The 25,543-nt window shown below is 41.3% G+C and overlaps 1 protein-coding gene across 2 annotated transcripts in view; it reads right to left on the reverse strand.

The window, feature by feature from the left end:
• Nucleotides 1-25,175, reverse strand: part of ABR (ABR activator of RhoGEF and GTPase) — a 129,090-nt gene extending 103,915 nt beyond the window's left edge. The window contains exon 1 of one of the 2 annotated variants that reach the window (XM_053457017.1): nucleotides 24,609-25,175. In XM_053457017.1, coding sequence (XP_053312992.1) covers nucleotides 24,609-25,104 — 496 coding nt within the window. In that variant the 5' untranslated portion in view covers nucleotides 25,105-25,175. Of the gene's footprint in view, nucleotides 1-5,322; nucleotides 5,588-24,608 lie in introns of those variants that run through there. The other variant, XM_053457018.1, reaches the window with a different exon arrangement.
• Nucleotides 25,176-25,543: the final 368 nt, after the last annotated feature.

Here is a 25,543-nt window from a genome sequence, read left to right on the forward strand (position 1 = left end):
TTTAAGGCGACAAAAGGGGATTCTCCGGTTGACCCGCAATGAGGCCGAGCCAGAGCGATTACTTTAAATAACAAAAGGAAGATTCATTTAATCCCCTTTACAAAACCATTCATGGTTTAAATGGCCAAACAGTGTTAAAGCCCTGTTTCACAGCATATTACAAGCAGAAATGAGGCTTCATGATTTATTTACTACTGAGATATTATGCCAGGATAAACTAATCTAGCATTATTTTAATAATTTAATACAGTTTAAAAGATTATACAGATAAAAAGATATATAAATATCAATATAGAAATCGAATAATACAGATATGACACTGTGTTAATAATTATCTTTTATATAGTGGCAACAATTTACGCAGCACTTAATTATGTCATATCTGTAAGTATTATTATAATTATCTTTTATTTATAAAATGGGTAAATAGGACATAAGTAGTAAATAACATGACCGTTCAGGGTAATAAACAAGGGGTAAGGAGGGAAGTGCGCAAATGAGCTTACAATCTAGGAGGTGCATTATTAAACCAAAAGAACAACCAAAACGCCTATGACTTAATAATTCTCCTGCCACTAAAATGTCTTAACTATCCCAAAATGAAGGGTGTCTGTCCCCTAGAAATGCATTATGAGCTTAAATTTAACAGTCACCATAATCAAGTTCCAGAAGCACGTGGAACTTACATATACTTAAACTAATCTACAGCCAAGTTAATAAGCCATGAAATGTAACAATAAACTGTTTAGTGTCTGGTGACCGCAGTCATAAATGATTGACGCGGCAATAAATGGCAAAGCTCATGCTGATATAATCGTATGCTCAAGTATTTAAGCGCAGTCATAGACAACACGCTGTGCCGGGGAGTCGCTGGCAGGGAACGGAAAAGGAAAATTCTGCTTTTCTTTGTATCCGAAAATTAATTTTATTCCAGCCATGTTTGCTTCAGTGACCAAGCCTGACAGGGAACGATCAGAAACGGCATCCTCTGGCAGCTGGCGCCTCTCTGTATCTTGTGGATGGATTCCGTAATGAACCCAGCAGCAGTGGCGTACCTACCGGGGTCGCAGGGGTCGCGACTGCGACCGGGCCCCGGCGGCAGAGGGGCCCAAGCCAAGGGGCCGCACGAAATCGGGCCCCGGCGGCAGAGGGGCCCAAGCAAAGGGGCCGCACGAAATCGGGCCCCGGCGGCAGGGGGGCTCAAGCCAAGGGGCCGCCCGATACCTTTTTATGTTTTTTTTTATTATTTTTTTTTTAAATAAGGCAAGCCGCGCCACGGAGCTGGCGACGGCCGCCTAATCATTGATGCAGCGTGAGGGGCGAAAGCTCCGCCCCCTCACGCTCAGAGTGTAGGATCAAAGGATTACATAGAGTATGAGGGGTGAAAGCTCCGCCCCCTCATACAGACTGCAGGAGCACTGGATCGTGCCACAAGAGCTGTATGAGGGCTGAAAGCTCTGCCCCATCACACAGACTGCTGGAGCACCGGATGTCGTGTCAGTCACGTACATCCAGTTTGAAAATAAACGGCAGTCTTCATCTATCACTCCATCAGCACTTCATCATGGCCCCAAAGTGGAAGGAATAGGGAGGTCGGTACAATAATGTATTTTTTAAAAAAAATATTGTATATGGCATTAAATTATTATTTCATTATTATTTCAATTATAAACATAAAAATAAATATATGTGTGTGTCTGTGGAGGGGGACAAAACGCATAAAGTTTTTTTTCTTTAAAAAATGGAGATTTCTAGATTTATTTTTATATAGATATACATATATAAACACTTATATATAGATTAGACACACAAGTTCAGCTCCCGAGTGTCACCTTTGTCCCCATCCAGCCAGGCACAGGATGGGCTGTTTGGGGACAAAAATGGCAAACCCTACGTGTGTTATCTGGGTGCTGGTCAGGTTCTATGTGGGCAGTGTGGAGGCCAGGGCTGGTTTTGGGGTGCGCAACCTGTGATCTATGCCTATAATTTAGGGGGTTTTAAATATACCTTTAATGCAGAGTTTTTATGTGAATTCTATTTGATCTATATCTGCAATGCTGGGTTTGTGTGTTATTCTGTTGATCTATATCTGCTATGCTATGCTTCCATACATTATTTATGTATTCAAAGAAAAAGGAGCGCATGTACAAAAGGGGCCCTATGTACATGCGCCCCTTTTTCTTTGATTATGCCCTTTGTACATGCGCCCCTTTTTCTTTGATTATGCCCTTTGTACATGCGCCCCTTTTTCTTTGATTTTTTACAGATATGATTCAATATGTAAATTTAATTTGTTGAATATTTTGAAAAAAAATTGTTGGGTAAAAATCATGTTTTTTTTGGGGGGGTGGGGGGTGGGGGGGTGGGGGGTGGGGGGGCCCTTAACAGATTCTCGCACCCGGGCCCTGAGGCGTCTAGTTACGCCCCTGCCCAGCAGCGCCCATTACCTGCCATTTGCACAAAATATACTATGTAGGCGCATGCACTACAGGCAACGGTGGATTGACTTTAATAGCAAAAAAAGACATGATCATTCCCTTAAAGAGGTACGGGGACCATGAGTTTTGAACCAGATGACACTGTGGTCAGGTAATACAGAGGGGCCACCGATGTACATCATTAACCCAATCTTGACAACCTCTAGTTTGTCATTAAGGAATATAAGTGAAAACACACATGGAAGAGGTTAGTTAGCAGTGGGATTTAACCAGCGCTTATATGGAATGCCAGCGGCTATTGAGTGTAGTAACAGCTTTATACTTTATGATCTTTTAACAGTTTAATAGTGTTCCCCAGATACTAACATGTTTAATAAAGAAGCCTCAACCTTGTGCAATAAGGTGGATCTATATCGTTCCTCATCTCTTTAAATAAACCTTTGTAATTGTGTTTACATATTAAAGCGAACCATCTTATGCGCTGTATTGGGACGCTCCAGTGCGCCATGCAGCCCCACGAAGGATGCAAGTATATTACTTTGTAAGTATTTTAATATGCATTTTTCTTAACTGTATGAAACAAGAAAAGTACCCATCTTAAGGAGAAGCGGCATCAAAAGCTCCATCCAGAGATCAATATTAGATTTTGCTATACATTATATATATATATATATATATATATACATACACATATACACACAAATACACCCGTAAATGCATTTCCATACTGATCCATTGGGAGATTATCTCTGTGCACTTCTGTATATGGAAAATACAAAAAGATCCATTTTTGTTTCGTTGATGATTCCAGAAGACAAATACATATGCAACCTTGTTACATGGTATTAGTAAGATTATTACTCAAAACATTAAATTATTCTACCCCTTAAGGACCCCTTAAACCCATTAATGACAATGCAATGTGTACATGTAGGGGCTTTGTCGTGAAGGGGTTAAGAAAGCACTGGCAATTGTGACTGAGCTGTCTGTGATCTGATTACAAAAAACTCAAAGAAAGTAAGCAGTTTATTAAACACTGACAACACTGGTGTGTTTTAAATGGATTCTTCCGAATTACATTTGTAAGCGTAGTGTTCTGTTCTATTATTGATCACCTGTTAGCGCTCATTCAGCAGTACTTCCCATGCGCGGCTCAGTGATAAACTCTGAAAGTCCATGAACATAGGATCTAAGCTCAACTATTGCTGGCCAAGAATTACCACCATCTGCTCATCGAAACCTGTAACCGAGCTCATGGGTGCCAGAAAGGTGCACAATGTACATTCCTTATAACCCACTCGCTACACACCAGGTGCTTTCCATGATGCACACTGTGGGCCACTTAATGCACACCTGGTCTTATGAAGGCCTCAATGTATAGAACAGTTTCACAGTATAGCCGAAGACGGGATCCACTGTGCTGTTCAATGGTCTCCACTAGATAACTTTTGACGGGGATCGCCGTTTAATAATTACACATTTCCTACAACAGGCTTTGTACGCAATTTCTAGACCCCGGCCATCATTGTTGCACAACTTACTTCAAACTTCAAGTAGACAACATTTTTGGGTGTCTAATAAACAAGGATTTATTCCACTCTCTAAAAGGGTTAACAGACATTCTTGCTCACAGGGGACAGACTGCTTGCAGCTAAGGGAATATCCTCACTCCTTTCATTAAATGGAGGAGAGCCTTATGATTAAATGTTGCACGGTACTAAGCACAGCATTAATAACTACCGGAGGGTGAGGTGTGTGCAACGTGTACATGCTGTAAGCCAGAGCTCCGCATGAAAATATTCCTGGATCCAGGACTGCAGGAATATGGATCATATATAGTTCAGTGGGACATGCAGCAATAGGCAGCACGGCGATATAAACACATACACCCTTTCTTTTGTAGGTCGTAGTCAAACAGCACGGAGCTGCAGCCCATCCAGACAGAGGAGACAGCAGATAAATCCCACGCCAGACTAATTTGCCCGGCAATGCCAGCCCCAGCTGGGAGAAAATGAGCGCAGAATAGCAGATGTGAACAGAATGACACAGGGGAAGTAGATGCCGCAAGCATTTCTAATGTAAAGGGGCACAATAACATAACACTGCAATAACGGATGAAGGAATTAGCACAAAGATCAGCGAGGCACAAAATAAAATACAAAGCGACAGGAATAATTACACAGGGACACTCAAATTATATATATATATATATATATATATATATATATATATATATATATATATATATATATATATACACACATTCACACACACACATATATACATACATATCTACACCCAGTATAGGCATACAGATGTAAGTAGCAAACATTCCATTTACGCAAAAGGCACTTAACATTTCATCTGCATTTAAGTAATATTTGCGTTCTGGTTAAGGTATTGAAGAAAGGAGACATGAATTATAAATGAGTGAACCCTGCACGCTTCAGCAAAATATAGAAAAGTCACATTTTGCAGGGTTATTCCAGGAGGTCACCCATTTGCCCACAGGTGAGAAAACCACTGGAGTTCTTCTATCCCTATCTGCCCCTCAAAAGCATAGCACAATAAAACATACACCATCAGCTGTTAAAACGGGGTACATTGATTTTATAGAAAGCAGTGTGCATTAAAGGCGAAAAACATTCATGCTGCAGAGTGTTAATTCAACACTAACAATTATATAGATTTACTTATTAGTATCAATGCATAAAAGAACACTTCCACCTTCTCATACTACTGGAGCCATGATCAGAAGAAAACCATTCATTCACACTCAACCTGCTTAGCGACGGGTTCTATGATTTTAACCCATACTTAACACATTTCTTTTAATCTATATAAATAGCCAAACATAATGTATCTATCCTAGGGTGGTACTTACTGCTGTAGAGTGTATCTATCCAGGATAGACGAGGCATCCCTTGATGGCTCACCGGCTCCATGGTGTGCGACTCAGAGAAGGTCCTTCAGAAACCCACCTGCATCGCACAAACACTACGGACCCTGGGGAGGAGGATTAGGGCAGGAATAGGGCAGTCGTCTGGGAGAGTACAGGTTTCATCCCTCAAAGCGAGAGCTACCAAAGGTAAGCCGAACAGCACTAAGCACAGCGGAGGGTAGGAGGACTGCAGGGGACCCTGCCAAGCTTTTGGACTGCAGAGAGAGAATGTGTATATGAAAGAACACAGGAGGGAAGAGAAGGGAGGGAGAGAGGAATATATGCTAGCGGCAGCAAAGAGAACCAGGAATCAAGCAGATCAATCAAGAAGGAAAATCCAGGCCAGGGTGCTAAGCAGATCTCATGATTTAGGACTGGTTTAGTCCAACAAAGCAATGAGGAATTCTGCTTTGTGTTTGTGAAGTTGCCTGTAACAATAAAGAGTGAATAGGGGGCTGGGCTAGGTAGAAACTGAGAGGGGGCGGCAGAGGGGAAGCTCTGTCCTTAAACTGACAGATGGGAGGATGGTTTTCCCGTTGGATGCAGATGGTAATTAGCTGTGTCCTCCACACAGACACTGTGCTCCCTCCAGGCACCTGCTGGGGACCGAAGCATCACAGCCTCTCCCCCCAGCTCCACCCCAGTACAAGAGATGCTGCTCCCTGGGGCATCACAGTAACTGCAGCAACGCGTGTATCAGGCCTATGCCAGAACACAAACCAGTACTGAACCCCCCCTCTGAAGGCGACGGGGTAAGTGTGTTTAACTGCAGGACTTCAGATCTATTCGGAAGCTAAGAATTATGATGCTAAACGGCACCTTACAGCTGCACCCACTAACATTTATTAATGGATGGAAACTGAATTAGCTAAATGTCTCTGAACCACTTTTTTTCATAACATGTTGTTACACGCGTGCACCCAGGTATATTTTCACTGTGACACCGTGTCTATGCCCTAACCACAGACTTTGTCTTTAAGACCAACTAAGATGTAGCAGAAGAAACTCATACGCTTTGTATCGTACTGGGTCATCAAAGTATATTTTCAGCCTGAAATCCTTGCCATTTACATCCTTTCTGAAGCCATAGTTTTCAATTGGAACATATTCTAGTAGCTGTATAACAAATTCTGATTTAATGGGGTCCACAAAAGGTGAACAACCCGCAATGTTGAAGTCCCTAGAGGTGCCCATTACTAAAAAATCAGGGGCTTTTCCATTCATTTCACAGCTTTGGTGCCAGGCTCGGGAGCTGGAAGCAGAACAGCGTTCATACAATGACTGTGTTGTGAAAACATTAATGATTAGTTGTACTCCAGAGCATCTCACGTTTCCATGCCTTCAGCGCCTCTGTGCTTGGCCTCCGGTTTGGGAAACCGCAGAGCAAACGCTTAATTCCCTTGTAAATATGTAACAAAGCCAAGTCATCCTTACCGGTAACCATTACTGCGTAGTACTCCCTGTCCGATTCTCTTACAATTTACACGGTGTTTTTTCTCTCCAGCCCACTTCTATGTAAGGGTTTGGCAATGTTTACACATAATTTTACTCGCCGATTCTCTCCCTCGCATATACTTGAAATTCGGAATACACGAATGAATCAATGGCAAAAAGTAAGTACACATATATTCACATAGCCCTATACACACACAAATAAATGATTAGTATAAATACACATTTTTATAAATGATACCGTAAATTAAATTCAATCTAGTTTAGGCGTAGGCTAATTTTGCATTTCATTTTCATGCAAATAACGAAAAACGCCTGTTTTAGCTGTGTAATTGTCCCTTCTGTTCCTCAGCCGCCAAACAATTCATTAATTCATTTAGTCTTTTTCGCCCAGCAGCATTCCATGCCCCCCCTGTACCGAGTTGGCTGCACAGCACAAAGCACAGGGCTGGCTGCAAGAACAGCTCTCTGCATCCGCTCTGGAATACTAGCAAATGTTTGGGAGTAAATCACGTTCCGTATCAGTAAAGAGAATTCCAGGGGCTGTAACCAAATAAATCAGGATACTTCTCTGTCAAACAGTTACACGCCGCATATTAATGGGGCATACGCGAATGTTTCCTCCCCGGCTGTACAGACACACATATCCCCCTTTGTTATGTACCGGGAAGCAGTGTACTCTGCAGTCCGCGCACGCACAGGGAAGCTATGATTGCAATTTACACGCCTGCTGTCAATAGATAACGGCACAGAGATAATCAGGTAATAAATATAGCTAAAATCATTCGCACACAATAATACAACAATATATTAGCAGGTATATATATTTACATACCAACAGCTTGGCATATTTAACACTTTAAGGGCCGGGGTCTGGGGATTTTTTTTTACCCTGGGAGTCAATAATGATCAGTAGTATTAGTGTATTTTATTTACAACTTACACTTTAATATAGGGAACCACATACACACTAATAAATACCTAGTTTAGGGCAAACAGCACAAATGGTTAAAATATTTCCCAATACATGCCAAACCAAATAATAAAAGTAATGACGCCCAAGCCCCATAGACACACATGAATGTAGTGGTACATGTAGACTGCACACGAAGGCCGTGTGTACACCGCATATGGCAGGTTACATAAGAGACTGAAGTTAAACTATCAGATTAGCATTAGGTGTATAAGAAATGCAGGAGATATAATCACCCTACAAAATTATATAATTTATTATACAAATTAAAGGTAAATATCAGTCCATTGCCAGCAAATGATGTTTTCTAACATTTCTGCATACATTACAAAAATCCCACATTGGACCACATTGTCACATATACCCCCCTTTATCTTACAATATGGTGTACATTTTTGTGGGCTTGACATGTGGGACATCATAGGGATAAGACACATGTTAATCTATGCTGGTAAAATAACATATAAGATTGACAGCCATCATGCAGAAATCTATAGTGTTCCTTTATTTATGACTTCACAGAAGCTGCTGATCAGAAGCCCCCCCCCTTCACAATTGGAAAACATAAGTTGCAAAAAATTGTAAAACTTTTTTTTGGGGGGGGGGTATTCAAGTGCCAAAAACATATTGCACACTCACTGGGCACTCAAAGGGCAAACATTGGGAGGGGGTTAATATCAATGGAGTTAGCTGGAGACGTGAACATTTTTAACTCTCCGATGTCACTCTGCATTACGAAGGAACATCCATGGCGAGCATCTCCTGCAAGAGCGGCTGAGCTGGCCGTAGATAAGGCTGGGAAAACTCACTACCTATGCGTTACAGAAGGACAAGTAGCCCTCGGCAGGAGAGGCTTACTGGAGGAATCAGCTCTACATAAAGGAGAGTCTAGGTGAATATGCACATTTAACATAAAAATCTCCCACTATGGAACGCATGACCCCTTAAAGTACTATTTGTGCGCTCCAGTAAAAACTAGTAACACTTCTCTGGGAATTGATTCTCATTATGTCAGTAACATTATCTGTACTCCTCGCACTAAAATATACACGCGAGAATGACACAGTTTCAAAAATCAAAGAGTGCTCGCAGCGCTAGGACATGTCTCTGTTTTACGGGACAGGCTGCCGCTATTACCATGCACAGCCATGGGTCACATTGTCGTTTAATTAGTACCTAATTAAGAGGAATAGCAGCAGGGAATTCTGGAATAAACCGATAATTTACTCAGCAAAAAAAGTTTTGCCTGCACATCCAAATTACTGCTAGTGTAAAAAATTGTTTATTATATCTTTGCGAAAAGAATTGGCTGTTTTTAATTAACAAGGCTGGAAGAACTGCTCGATACCGACAACTGGCACAGATAGTACAAATTAAGAATAAAAGCAGTACATATCGTGCCAGAAATAAGATGTTTCACACAAAACTATGGAAAACTCGATATCCCAAGGCAAAAAAAACAAATGTATTCCAGACTTCATCTAAGCTTTGTGTTAATAGTATCCGTAATCACTCATCAATCCCCAAAACGCTTCACCTCTAGGTGTTGGACAGGATTTGCCATCACCTGCCATTAAACTCAGCTTGAATTAACTAAAATAATCTATTACTTTTAAATCAATCAATACAACTGAAAAACAACTCATAGTCAGGTATAATAAATGAACCAACGGTAACGGCTGTACAGGGGGCCTGCTCGGGTTTAAGAGAGCTGCTCTGGAAACAGAGAAATCACCTATTTTTGATGACTCCACAGAGAAGGAAAATGCAGAAGAATCTCATTGATCTGCACGCTGGAAATAGGGAGACTGTCTATATAATGATAACATGGAGAGAGGTCTATGAGGGGGAATAACCATAGTTACACAGAATATGGATTGTTATATGATACTGGTATCACTGTGTGTGTGTGTATGTATATTATATACACACACATTTATATACATATACTTGGTTCCTTTTAATAAAAAAAAAAAAAAACATCCCTGAATGTCATAATGACAGGTTTTCTTCTTATGTCTAGAGTCAGGGGCGTAACTAGAAACCACAGGACCGTGGTGCGAAAATCGCCCTGCCCCCCCAACAGCTGGTATGTGCCATCATTGCCCCAAACAACTTGTCTGTGCCTTCTTTGCTCCCCTTCAAACACACTATTACACATTCCCACTCACACACACAATTACACATCCGTGCTCATACAAACATTCCCAACCCCACTTATCGTTTATATAGTTACCTCTAACTGTTCCTGCAGCTCATGTTCATGTGACGTCACGTGACCAGTTAACACAATACGCTTCTGTCTCCCCATGCCGGTTCAAAGGTTCAAAATAGTTTAGAAAGGGCCCTTCTGACCTAAAGCAGTGTGGTCCGAGTTGGAAGGGTCATTTCTAAACTATTTTGAATTGGTACTAGGAGACATGCACAACGCCAGTGTCTAGAGTTGTCATTGCTGTAACCATAAAGACAAGGGCTAAAAACGTAAGATTTTTTTGGTTTGTTTATTTACATGTAATTTCTTGGCAATTTACACAGCTGTGAACCCTTCCAAATATAGTTAACACACACAATAGTAGACATATGTATCACAAATACACTTGTGTATTATATTACATAAGCAAGTTTTCAGCAACCGCTCGGCACCCCTCACTCTCCTCCGCGAGGCCTATAAACTTGGTCATAGTGCCGGCATGTCATGCTGAGCGCTGAATATGACATCATATTCCGGCGCTCAGCAGTTAAGCAGCGCGCACCGCTGCAGACACCTCGCACTCCCACCACAGGACCTCTACAAGGTAAATGAACCACAAAGGGGGGAGAGGGGGGTAGCCAGTGAGGAAAGATGTAGTAAGAGTATTGAAATACAGAGTGAGAATTAGTGAAAGTATGAATCTATACCTGCTATGTCATGTTTCCATTCATTATTTATGTTTACCTGCAAATACAGGGTTTGTATTTCTTATTCAGTTGATCTATACATACAAGTGCTGTTTCATGTGTTGTTTATTTGATCTATGCCTAAACTACATGGAGTAGGTAAACAAGAGGTATGGCTTAGTGAATGAGGGGACACTGGGATGATTACGGGGAGAGGACCTCTCAATGACACGGTAGGGTCAGAAAGAGGGAAGACTGCACTGACTCTCACAGTCTTCCCCTAATCTCCAGTCAGTGTGGCAAATATTTTTTTTGTTGATGTGGGAGCGGATGGAGAGATTGCATGCTAGGGAACGTGAAGCGGTGCCCAAGGAAATGCTTGTGTAGGGTCCAATTTTTTCAATATAAAATGTGTTGGCAGCAGGGTCTAATATTTACGTATATTGTCAGCATGGTCTATGGTGGGAGGAAAAACTGACGGAAAACCCCTCCATCCAGAATTAATAAATAGTAGAGAAATTATTAACCGCTCTTCTACAGTCACCAGACAAGCCAGCAAGCGTTTAAATATAGCCTCTACTGTTCCGTAGCACAATAAAATAAACATAAATATTGTGTTTTAAGGAGGCCCTCATAGTATATTTCTAGCTTGGAATGACCCAGTAAGTGAAACGTTCTTCCCCAGAGTAAAGAATCCAGCTGGCAGATAGCTTCTCCCATGCAGGGGACTCCAGGCCCAGGTTTCTCAGATGATAAGACATCTAATTAAGCGTAGAAAGCTCACTCCAGGGTTTAAGATACGTTTTGTGTGGGGACTCGCAGTAATGCTGCACATGGCAGAAAATCATTTAGAGATTTGGAATTATGAAGACGTTTCGGGCCGTGTAATCACAGTTCAATGAACAGCCGTATCCACCGTGGCCAACTCAAGAGAACAATCAAAGGCAGAGGGAAGGTAGACGTTAAAAAAAAAAAAAAAAAAAAAAGACAGAATTTATATCGTTAAAGTAGCAGAAATACATTAAACATCAAAACAGGAACTAAAAAAGGCCACGGTGCTTCCGATTGTTATTCATATCCAGACGTTGAAATGGAAAAATGCTGGCAGTTTCAGAATTTGTGTAATTTAACAATTAACTTTGTACATCATTTGGTAATTTGTTATGTATCATTCCTAGGAGAGTAATTACATTACAGTTTCATCCTTGAAAGAACTTTCTATTAGATTTATTATATTGTGCACCACAGCTAACCATACTCTAATAGAAACACTATACAGGACACAGAAAAGCTGGGATTCTTCAACATTCAAATTTAAATAAAAAAATAAATAAAAAAAAGACTTTTTGGGCTGTAAAATGCTTCAAAAGTAGGGATCAAAACTAGCGAATAGCCAAGGAATCAGAATGTTCCCGTCCAAGAGCATGGGACGCACAGGGCGCCTATCTGATGTTCTTAAGAAGTTATCTCCATATAAACTACTTTATTAAACGGGGGTTTATTTCAGGAGAAAGCACTTTTGTTTTATTTATTTTTTTACACATACATTAGCAGTAATGTTCTTCCAATTCACATAAAAGAATACAAGTAGCTTGTAATCACGAATAGAAAAGATGATCTTTCATTATATCAACCTTTTGAGGCACGTGGGCAGAATGAATTTACATTACAGTGAATTCCCAGATGAATCACCCATCACTGTACAGAGAAAGCGTTCTTACATAGGGAATGAAGCACGCGAGACGCAGAAACCGCACTCATGTGTCACTCACGTGTCACTCACACCCCCATACACTGAACAGCATGGAAACCGCACAACAACGCACAACTTCATAGGAAAGATGCTACTAGATCAAGCATGTCAAAGGGCATTGTTGTTACTAACGTCTCAATGTCTCCACTATAAAATATATAAGTATATATACTATACTCCCCCTGTATTTAGAGATGATGTTCAGTAATAAAACGATTAAACACCAGGCTACCTTTTTCTTCAAGCTTACTTTCCAAGAACTAGCACTGAACGTTGCTTGAACTGTTTGTACACAATATTTATTGGTTTATGTAGGGCCATCCTATACCGCAGTGTTGTACAATGAGTGAACAAGACATGAGTAGCGCATCGCATAATTTCCATTTACGGAAACAAACGGCGAGGAGGGTCCTGCTTGAGCAAGTCTAGAATTATGTGGTGAAACCACAAAGAAGAGTTTGCTTGCAGAATTGCGACAGGAACACACGAGCAGAAAAGGCATGAAAATGTTTGTGACTAGTATGAGGTTTTAGCAGTCTTGTGTATTTCTTAACACCGCTAGCAGAAACTAGTATGCCTGATTTAAAAACAGCTTGATTAAAAACTATAATTGCATATTCACTGTACCCCTATGGGAAAGCATGGTGTAATATATATATATATATATATATATATATATATATATATATAAAAATATAAATGTATATTAAAAAAATTATAATAATTATAAAACACAACAAAATATATAAAGAAATATCCTTACACGTGTATACTAACTGTTCCAGGAAGAAATCTAGGAAGCCAATAACAGACGGACCTAAACATACACTACATCTCGGCTACCGGTTAATATTCTGTGATGAAACTCCACATATTTAACATTATAATAAATGTACGGATAAAATTGTTGTAAGAATGGCTATGCATGTCCCCTATGGATACCACAACAATACTGTTAGATCAAAGAATTATTATGTACGTCAAGGCATGAAGTGTTTACTGTAATGGTTGCAGGGCAATTGTATTGTGCAATGCATGTAAAACTGCATGACGAGAACTTTGGATTTTGCTCTGTATTGTAAAACGATTGACCACAAGGTCATTTTATACACCATGTATTGGCTTGTATGCAGTGAAATGTATAACACAATAAGCTCAGTGTAAAAATAAAAAAGGCAATAGCGACTTGTACCCAGAAGTTTTATGTTTATGGCCGAGTTTTATCCTGCAACTAATATGAACAAATTATAAAACAAAAAAAAATTGTAGAATCGTGTCCTGAAGAACAGGAACAGTTTTCTATAAAAGCAGCAACATTAACCTAAAAAGAAACGGTCTAATGCATGTGATGCACTCTCGTATAAATCGGGGCACAGCAAATGATAAGCAGACACTAATCAAACTGCATTGCGGAGTAACACTGCGCCCTCTAGTGGGCACAAGCAGAATTCACAAACCATCCGAGTGACAAAAGGCTTGTAATTCTTCATTGGCGATCCACTGTGAGGAAATGCAAAATAAATAAGTGGTTTCTATGAATACTGAAAATACACTTTATGTATTAACCAGCTGAGCATCTAGGAGACGAGCAATGATTTCATCTTTCCTCACGCAATTAGATGGTAAGGTTGCAAATACACAATGCACAGCTCTCTGGTGAAATATGTACATCAGCATAATCACAAAAGGCATCAACACCTTCCCAAAGAAGCACGTTCAGGTATTTTGCATTTTTACATTATGTTTCTTTAACTGTGAGTCTACATTTTTCTTGCGCCCACACAAGGTATATATTGTTCAATTGTTTCAAGGACAGATATAGCTTTCTTTTCATGCTTTTTTGTACTGGTTTCCTGTGGAAATTGTCCCCAAACCAGTTTACCAAAACACCACAAAATATAATAATACAGGTGTCTTTTTATTTTATTTTTTAATGGGGTTTTTTTGGAAGTTAATGGGCACAAAATGAACCATTCCCGTACACTTTTCCAGATTTGAAATTTTCAAGTGTTATTTTTTGAAGCCTTATTTGGAACTTTTAGCACTTGGACAGTTATCATGAAACCAGTTGCTCGCCAATCCCTGGCATTCATTTTCATAGCTTTTTTCACCAAACCGTCCATGTTTGTAGCCTTCAAAACATATTCAGCTACATCTCTACATTACATAAATACCCCACATGCATAAGTTTTTATATATGTTTGTAATATACATGACATGCTCATTATACGGTGCAACAGAAAATAAAGGGTTCAGTTATATACTGTAAAAATACAGTTTAGATGGTAAGAGATACATTTTAAGATTTTCTTTTTGCTTTAAGGCAGCAATCATTTAATTATGTTTTTGACACTTCTGAGGCTGCTGATCAGCAAGGCGTTCAGGAAGTTCTGCGTGGTCACAACATCACGCAAGACTTCCAAAGTTAAGAGGATGAATGAAGATCCCCCCCCCCCCCCGAGGACCGTCGTTCATATCTTTAAGCAATTTTTTTTATTTTAATTTCTTTTTTTACTTTTCTGAGGCTGCTCATCAGCAACTGCAAAATTTAGTGGGGACAAATAAATAAATACTGCAAATTAAATCCCTGCTGCGTTTATGTCAATTATAGCCTGTTTTTCTGTCTTATAAAGTAGTTCCTTTAACTAGAATTACACGTTTGCCACTTTTCACGGTCTCAGTGAATCCCTCCCTCCCTCCTGACCATACTTCTCAAACACTTCTGTTGGCCTCCTCCTGATTATTGAATGCCTAACGCAACATCCTATTACACTGCAATAAAGCCAAACAAAAAAGTGATTTATTCTGACCAGACGCTAAATGCTGGTATGGAAAGCACTTCAAAATTGCTACACATGCTTGGTAACGGGCCCAAAAAAAACCTTAAAAAGTCCTTAAAAGAGGCATCAAAAAGTAAAATCAAAAGAAGCAAAGGTGGGAGGCTTTTGGACGACTCGGATGAGTCAAGAACATCAGCCAGGGACGTTTCAATCCAAGCTAAACGTGTTCGGGTGTTTTTAAGAAGACATGGTGTGAAACCTAAATATGATATGAAGCACCCTTCATACAGATCTTTCTTCCTCCTCTGTGTAATCGTCACTGTGATCAAATCACACAACAGAAAACAGGCCAAACGTAACAGGACTGAACAGCAAGGGTGCGTAGGAGCCGGCAGCCCGGACTTACATCCAACAGAAGAAGCGAAGATTACGCAGCCAGTAAAAACAAGTAGAAAGCTCAGGAGAGAAGGGAAACAACCGAGCAGGCAGGTCACCGAGGTGGCCCTGCGGTAAACATGTTTAGTAGGAAAGGTAACGCTCAGAAAAACATCAGCCGCTTCTCACCGCCTCCAGCATCGCAAAGAGGGAAGCTGGGAAAGAGGACATGAAACCAGTTTGTGATCCGCAGCCAATCAGCCAATGTCAGACACGCTCTCCCACTGACACAAACGGAAAATGAAAAGCGCTTTCCACGCAGACCCTCACTGAACACAAGCTGCAGAATCCCCCCATGCATTGTGAGAGGGAGGGGGTCACACAACAATTTAAAGGGACCACTCGGCTATTCGGCATATTTATTAAAGTGCGTATGGCGACTGGAGTGCCCCTTGAATAACACTGCAGCGCGCTGGAACAGTGGAGTAACAACGGCCGGTTCCTGCTGAAACATACGATGAGGGGCGCCCCCGCCCTTCATGTAAACATCCAGGTTTCTATCTCAGAATGTGTCACTGAATGTGTGTGAATTTAGCGATGCGTAGTTATACTGTTGAGCAATTCAACACAAGCTGCCAAGTATCAGGCTAGTGATATCATAACACACACCTTTCATACACCTGATAATAAACCGCCAGGAGGAGACAAGCGCTGGGTTACTACTGCTACAATACCTCCGATTCCAGTCTAATACCAGTGATATTCTAATCACACTCACAAGGGTAACACTCACATACGCAGCATTCAGCATCATTAAAAAGACCTCTCCGGCTCTCGTTTCTAGACTTCTGTCTCGTGTTCCTCCTCGCCTGGCTGCCTCTACTGAAAGTACTTAAAGGAGAAGCCCCATGAAAATCACGTTTTCCCTCAGCATTAAGTACAGCGCCGCGTGCCGTAACGTAGCCAAGCCCCGCAGCCGGTTATAGTTTATTATGTTTCGAAAAACTTCCTTTATCCGCAGACCTGGAGGCTGCTATTGTTCCCAATAAGCTAATTCTTTCTGACCGTGCTAGAAATCCCCATCCTTCCCAGAGCGAGAACACACAACAAATATACCACTGCTTTATTATCTGAAAACCAAGTTGTTCTTAACCCGAAACACACATTATTTATTACTAGTATCAAATTAAATATGCGTTCCAGACATGCAGCAACTATACCCGAGTGCTGCAACTGACTTCTCCCCGCTGAGTAATTTATGAACTACTATACGTTGCATAGGTTTGTTTACTGCACTGAACTATAAAATATAACAATGCTTTATTTTGTTTTACTAGGTTTAGGTATTCTAATTATACATTTCTGTATATGTTTTGGGAATCCCAAACAATCAAAAAAAGTAGCAAGAATAATGATTTTGGGTGGATGCTCGTTCCTTTGCCATACCTCCGTGCCAACAGGAAAAACTGTTTCAACCTCACCCAGCCGCGTTCTGCTTAACGTTAACCGCTTCGGAGTTTATAGAAAATAGCTGAAAGTTGTACCAATAAGTATGTAAAATGTATGAGACGTAACTATTTTTACTTGTAGCAGGAAGCACGGGATTTCAGATTATATGTGTCCATGGAAGGTCAACCCTAACTGCATCTAGAATTTAGCTCACTGTCAGAGAACAGAAACGCTACAAAACTGAGCAATAATGGAATATTTATTTGCATAATGGGACAATAAAACGTGATTTGAATAATTGCAGTTCTCAGGAACATTATCACAAAAACAAAGACTTCTGCATGTAAATACGATGTTCCCCGAATGTGTTAAAATGTCTCGAATAATGCAAAGTTTCAACATACAAACCATTTTTACAAAGGAATGAGTTTGTCTATTGTTTCCAAGTTCATCAAGATTCAAAAGGTTAAAGTGAGAAGGAGAGGAGACGAGGCTTTACACGCTCCCTGTTTAGCGTACGGTTTATGTACAGACTGCCTCATGGGGTGGGCTGCGAGGCCAAATGCTTCCGCTAACTGGCTCTATAAAGGGCCCTCTATGAGCTTATCCTGCGAGAGAATACCTGGTTAGAGGTATCTCCCCACAATAAAGATGATCTGTCACTTATCCCAAATCCAGCAGTTCTCTATTAACCCCTTAAGGACAATGGGCGGTCCCTAAACCCATTGAAAACAATGCATTTTGAGCCCGTACATGTACGGGCTTTGTCATTAAGGGGTTAAAAAACAATAACAACAGAAGCACCTAATGTATATACTATGGACCAAGTATCTTAACTCCCTTTTTCTCAGGATATGAAGAATTAATCCTTTTGATTACTTTAAGGCAGCCTTTGTAAGGTTGAGAATTTCCGAGTTAGGAAATCGCTCCAATAATGCTGGGGTTGCCACAGACTGCCACGTATCTTCTGTTACTTCACCAAAACAATGGCCCTGGTAGACAATCAAAAAGCACAAGCTACGGGTAGTTTCAACTAACAAATGTAGTTATGCTAAAAGCTGTGATCCCCATTAATAGGGATATAGGGATATAGGAGACATTTAAGGCTTTCTATTCATAGGTTTTACGAGTAATGATTACAAGTTCCAGCCATTGGGATATACTACGCCGACAGTATATTCGTTTACAAAGCTCGAAGATCTGTAGTTTTGTACACCATGTAATTACAACCGCATGTACATACAACACATGAAAGGGTTTATTCATTAAAGCTTTACTTTGTTTCAGTTCAGCAACCCAGCCCAGCTTTCTGATCCAAGGATCTCTAGATTGCCACCAGGGCCTTCTTTACCTAAAGTATGTGTTTGTCTTATTCTGTCTGTTCTAGTTTTGTCATACCCCTTGCATATATTTCTAGTAGGGGGCAAATGGATAGGAATGAAGAGAAGGAAGGCGTAGCGATACTGGTTGGTCTGATGTGCCAGGTGGGCCTAGAAAGGGGCCACCTCCTGGAAAAAGAGACAGATAAAGAGAAATTAAAGAAGGGGGCAATCGAGGAAAACAGAAAACACTGTAGGGGTGTAGGAGGGAGAGGTGTTGGTTAAAATGCCCCTCACATAACTACAGGCTCATTAAATTAGCCATAAAGTGTATTGTAAGAAATGTTGGCGCTACATAATGCTAACAATGTGGGGTTCGCAGAGTATTGGTAAAGAGGGATAAAACACTACAAAGTATCGCATCCCAGTGAAAATGAGCAACAGAACCAACTGAAAGCGGTGTGATCACACGAACAAAACATATGACAGGATCTATGCTTTTCTGGTCCTTAAAAACCGATTCATCTAAACCGTTATTCCTTATAACATCACTATTTATCTTAAACATTGTTATTGCCAAGGCTACCTGAAACGCGAACCACTATATCACAAAGCTAGCAAAGATCACAAAGGGCTACAAGCCTTTCTGGGGACTAGCATTTCTTATAAAATACCGTAAGAATATCATTACCTATCATAATCCCGAACGCCTGTCTGCAATTCATACGATTAGTGATTGATAAATAAGCCTTTAAAGGTTCTGTTCCACCGATTCTGCTGAATGTAACACTTGTAGCTATATGCAGCATAGGAAACATTATTCTCAATACCATTCATTACCCAACCCCCCTCGGGAAACATTTTGCCTTGATCATCATTTTTGCTGGGAATATAATTGTCATGTGACCAGCACGGTTAAACAAGAAACTGAGAACGCCCCTCACCCACAAACGTTTGTGTCTTGTATTATCAGGGTAACCTTCGGAGGAAACAAAAAGACAGACCTGCCAAGGTTTATTTACTTAACATCCCAAACAGTCCCGTAGAAGAGCACGTTTACAGTGTTTGCACTAGCGCTCGTGCACATTTTCTTCATTCCTCGCCAGTCTCTAATTAAAACTGCTGGAGAAACGTGCATTAGAAACGACGGCCTTTCCTAGCACTTTAGTAATGTGGGTGCACCTGTCCTCTCTACATGTACTGAATACATCATTATTTTGCTGTAAGCTCATGACATTATTTATGAAGCCTTTGCACCATTCTATTAGTAGTTTTAAACTTTGCTGGGATCATACATTTTAACACTATAAGTACTGCTTAAGTTCCGCCAGTAACACACACACACACAGACACGTACGCCAACACACAGCCTCACATGCGTCTCAGCCCGCAGACAGGCAAGCACTCTGCTTCCTCGTATAAAATCTGACAATCGTGGCTGGGTAACTTTGTAGTTTTCAGGAGCTCAAGACAATCTTGCCCAGGTCCTCCGCACTGTCAGAGACGCTGCAAGGTTCCAGGAAGCACAAACAATGCACTTTGGAAGAACTTTCACATACACTGAACACCCAACACCGAATGCTTTCTGTCTCTTCTCACGCAGCCCAGGTCTGATAGTAACCATGGCTTCTAAAATTATTTGTACAGAGGCTGAATTCCACACACTAAAATCTTTCAAAGGCGTTATCAGACATATGGCTACCTGGAAAACATCCCTTTTCATTGCTGAAAATAAAAAAACTGTATATTAACTTCTCATGAAATATATAATATACAAGAAACAGAAATCAGATTAAGCCGGTATCTGAAAGCATTTCCCATCCCTCAATGTGATTCACAGACTGCACGGAAACATAAGAGCTGGAAACTGATGGCAATTATCTAATCTCTTAGAAGTATTTTTCATGTGATGCGAGATGCATGTGACATTTCTAGAACAATTAAAGTCAGTCTTCCAACCCTTAGCTGCTTAGTAAAGTTGGGTCCTGATATTTAACATGCAGATGACATTAAATGTAGGAAGTATTCAGATGCTGGAGGCAGGTAACCTTTAAGCTGTGAGTATTAACCCTCCGCACTCTGAAGCCGACTCGCACACAGTTTGCCCACTGGTCTGTGACAAGAAAAAGTCATTATGATTCACTAAATATAAACACATTACACTAAGTGAGACGCAAGCATTCATCTCTCAGCTTAACTTTCTATTATGAAGGTCCAAACCCGGCAATGTTCTCATTCAACAGGGGCTGAATGGTCCCTGAACAATGGATATTTAAATGCGATCCCACCCCAAAGATTTATGTACGCATTATGCTGGGTTTACCGGACCCTTTCTAATGTATAAAAAGGTCTACATTAAATATTACCACAAACCTCACTAGTCAGTGAATAACCCCGTGAGCGGCTGTCACTTATTCACCACATGATGAATCTCAGACATATTCACACTTTTTTTCCCATACAGACAGATGATGGGACGGCTGTACGGCTTTCATGCGTTTTTGAGATCACATTCCTCACATGATTACAAATCTAAAGTTAGATATGAGAAGCTCAGCAGGTTCTGAAGCCAGACAAGTCATTTATAGTGAAAATAAAACATCAAAAAAAAGGGTCAAACCTGTTGCAGCAAAACAGGCCTATAAAACCAAAATGCCCTACTACTGAAAGGGTTAATTATTCACATTCAATCATAAAACTGATATAAAAGGGGCAAAGACACCTCTCAAGTATTTAGCACTCTGTCCTAAATATTAAGAAAATGCATTTTAATGGCACACTAATAAACTACTTGTAAATACAGTAGATTTAAACAAACCCAGGCCTTTTAGTGATATGCTGCATACTAGTCTGGCAATGATTGAGTTCATTTTTAAGTCTCCCATTGTAGCTGGGTTGAGAACTGAGGCAGGCGTCAGGATATCAGCAGCTCTACAGAGCGAATTTCATATTATATTCATGTATAAAAAAGGACTGTTCCTTAAAACTAATGTTCTGCTTTTTGTGAGCGTGATTAATATTCGGTTTTGGAATGCCCGAGAATAATATTTCATTTTAATACGTTTCCAGTTCTGCTTTATGTGGCACTTACAGCAGTCCACGCACAGACTCCTTCTGACACTATGGCTATCGTGCATTAGCTGGTTGTATTCCCGATGGCAAGCGGCATTATTAAGAGGCGACCTGTGAATAGCCGGCTCTGCCTGACATCATGTATTATAACAGCGGCAGCACACACAGAATCCAGCGCTGCTAAATACTAACCTCCAAGGGTGCGGCGTTACTCCTCATGCCAGCAGAGGTTGGGTTACGAACCTGTATAGCAGCAAACATGACTCTGTGTCAACATGAAGGCAGAGTGTGTGTGTGTGTGTGTGTGTGTACGTGTATATATGTGTGTGTTTATGTATGTATGTATATGTGTGTGTGTATATATGTATGTATATGTGTGTGTGTATATATGTATGTATATGTGTGTGTGTATATATGTATGTATATGTGTGTGTGTATATATATATATATATATATATATATGTATGTATATGTATATGTATGTATGTGTGTGTGTATATATATATATATATATGTGTGTATGTGTACGTGTATATATGTGTGTGTTTATGTGTGTGTGTGTGTGTGTGTGTGTGTGTGTGTGTGTGTGTGTGTGTGTGTGTGTGTGTGTGTGTGTGTGTGTGTGTGTGTGTACGTGTGTGTGTGTGTGTGTGTATATATGTTCCAGATCGGCACCCTCTATATCCATCTAACAACTCACTAGCTAACAAGGCAGATTTTTATTAAACCAAATGAATTTAGCACAATAATCCTTTTCCTTCCGATTTCCAACACGTGATAGCATGGAGCCTGCAATGGAAGGGAACCTGAGCCAGCAAAATTACATAAAATGTATATAAGTCTGATTTTGCCAAATGCTGCAGGTCAAAATACGGCGTTTGCTTAACCGGCAGCAGTGAATTTTTACAAAGATTATAACGGACAGTGACAGACATTACAAAGCGACGTGCAGCTTCCCAAACACCAAAACTAGGAATTTACACTGAAACGCATTAAGTCTAGATGCGGAACGAATGTTAGTAAGAATGGAGATGTACAAAGCCTATTCATATACAGAAACAGAATGGGGCAAAGTGGAAATTCCCTGTTTTAAGCCAAAAGATCTACAACCAAAAAAAAAAAAAAGCATTCTGTAAGAACGATAACACAAATCAGCAAAAATAGCCTACACCTAACAGGTAAATAAGTGACAGGCTAGTAAATAAACTTACAGCAATGTTTATTGCAACGGGAAGTGGGCAGTTTCTTTAAAATGGACTTTTGGCCAAGAAAACGAGATCTTTGAATATCACAGAAAATGTCTATTTTCAGAAGCTGCTTTTTTTTCCTGCCTTCATGAGACATTTTGTTTACCCACTTAAGTCTCTCTAAACATGATGCAGAATATTCTGTACTGACCGGAACACGCGTATCAGAATCCAACTTATTTAACCCCGTTAATATCTGTCCATAAGAGTTAACAATCCCACGTCACCCTTTCCACGCAGCGATAACTATTGTCAGGATGTATTAGCTCAACTGTCATCGCATCTAGGTTTTTGGCCATCGTTCAAACTCTTTGTCAATATTGGAAAGGCTGGAAAAACGTTAAGCGCCATAATGTTCTATCCGCCTCCGGTGATAAGGTGATGGGGGTTATCCAACAACACCACGCTTACAATGTTTAGAAATGTGTTACCATTGATAACCACACACACAGCTTTATCACATATTCACAACATTACAAATCAAGAAGGGTCAGCAAAATAATGGGTTATGGATTCCACTCTTCACATTTTGGACTCTTCCTTGAAGAAGGCAGGCAAAAAGTGCTTATTTCGGCAAAAGTGCAAACGACAAAACATGCCCTGCAGTAACTCAATAGTAATTTCTACAGACATTTCTGCCAAGAGCTTTTAAATGAACAACTAAAAGAAAAGCAGGTGATTAAGATCAGTTAACAGACTAAAAAGAACGCTTGGGTACGACGAGCTGCAGGGGCTACGCCGAGAGGACAGGTTTGGGTTAGCGACGATCCCGTACGTCCTCTCTCTCTCACTCTGGTACCAAGTATGCTTGCAATATGTAATCCACAAACTATATTAAAATTTAATACAACTCAGGGGGTTCTTTTCAACACGAACCAAGCAAGAAAAAAAAATAAAGGGTTCTAGAACCTCGCAATATTCTATGGGTTCACATTCTATGGGAAGGCCATCTACTACTGCCAAATAACGCGAGACATTAAAGTGTAATTTTACTGAAAGCGCTATTAGTTTAATGAGGAGAAGTACATTGTAGGAAGATGTACCGGAGATAATGGTCACGGGCACATAATAGGAAGCATCTGCAATGTATTATACAAATAGTCTGTGAACGATGAGATAAATTGTTTGTTTCAGCGTAATATGCAGAGTGCAGACTGATGCTTGTGACACAGAGAGGACATATAGGCATAAAGATGCTGCAGAGCGACTGATATCACGCTGCAGTGCCTGGGAAACCCTGCAAGAAACACAACCGACTCGGAGCTGTCTCTGCTTCCCAACACCTGCATGTAGCCTGCGCGGAGATTAATACCCGGACAGGCGCCAATCACAAGAGAAAACACAATGAATGAACGGTCTGCTGCTGAACTCTTTCACAATGATCTGATGCAAACAGGATATTAGTCAGGGAGACAGATTTACTCCTCAACACTTAATACCCCATTCACCCAACATGCTTCCATAAACCCGAGTGTAGAAAAGGAACAGACGCCTCACGGGTATGATGTCAGAGAACGTCATACACTACAATAGAAGACATGTCACAGGTATGATGTCTGAGAACGTCATACACTACAATAGAAGGCATGTCACAGGTATGATGTCAGAGAACATCATACACTACAACAGAAGCCATGTGCCAGGAATGATGTCAGAGAACAGGAGATGCTGTGAGAGAATGTCAAACACTGCAACAGAAGACATGTCACAGGTATGATGTCAGAGAACGTCATACACTACAACATAAGACATGTCACAGGTATGATGTCAGTGAATGTCAAGAGCTAAAATAGAAGCCATTGCAACGGTTTGATGTGAGAGAAGAGCAGGTGACACCTCCCAAGTATGTCAGAGAATGTCAATCACCAACACACGTATGTCCACATGACACCAACATGCTATTAAAGGTCCAAGCGGCATGGGGGAATTTACCTACTGAATCGTCCTCCTCATCCCGGTCGGAGCTCAGGTAGCCGTTGCTGCTTCTCTCCGGTGAGCTGGTTCTGGGTGAGTTCCCCTCGGGTACATGTAACGTGGTTTCCCCGGCGGTGATCAGGTTTCTCAGCACAAAGCGCTCGGTGCCTCCCTCCTCATCCTCAAAGTCCCGGTCCAGCACGGAGGGCGGCTCGGTGACCGGCGGTATCACTCCACGCCGTGTTCGCTGAGGGGGCGGAGGCGGCGGGGGCTTAGCCCGGTTGCGGGGAACAGGTTTGGCGGTCGCTGTGCTCGTATTCCGGGACAGCGCGGTCTCCAGGTAGGCAACTTTGAACTTCTCCCCTTCGAGTACCTGTTGCAGTCGCTTCAGGTTCGTCTTACAAACTTCCAGCTCCCGCTTCGCGTCCTCCACCGAGCTCAGGTTCATCACCGGAGCATCCTCTCCGGGGAACTCGGTCCGCCAGTGCAGCTCAAACTCCTCCGGGTCCCACATGGCAGCGGCAGCACCGGGGACAGGGGCCCCTGAGAGCTGGCCCACAGGGGGCACCTCACCGTGCGAGCGCTGCAGCAGAGCCAGCCAGAAGGGTAGGCTGGAGGTATCCCGCACTCACCGGCTCCAGGCACACGGTGACGGGTCCAAATGCTTGTCTCCGTGCAGCCGCCCCTCCTCCACCACCAATAACCAGTCCCTCAGCCCCTCACAAACTTTCCCTCAGTGTTTCCGTGAGTGTAGCAGGTCCGACACGATGTGACGTCACGCAGATGGGTGGGGCTAGGAGGGGAAGCAGTGCAGGGCTGTCACTGTCAAGGTGGCAACCGGCAAATGGGATGCTCCGGTAACCATGTAGCAGCCGTCTATCTATACCCTAACCGGGGCAGGTTACAGCGGGCCTAGGGGGACAATTGCCCCTGGGACCGACTAGCTGATTTTT

This window comes from Spea bombifrons, chromosome 2, assembly GCF_027358695.1.
Source record: "Spea bombifrons isolate aSpeBom1 chromosome 2, aSpeBom1.2.pri, whole genome shotgun sequence".
Lineage (NCBI taxonomy): Eukaryota > Metazoa > Chordata > Amphibia > Anura > Pelobatidae > Spea > Spea bombifrons.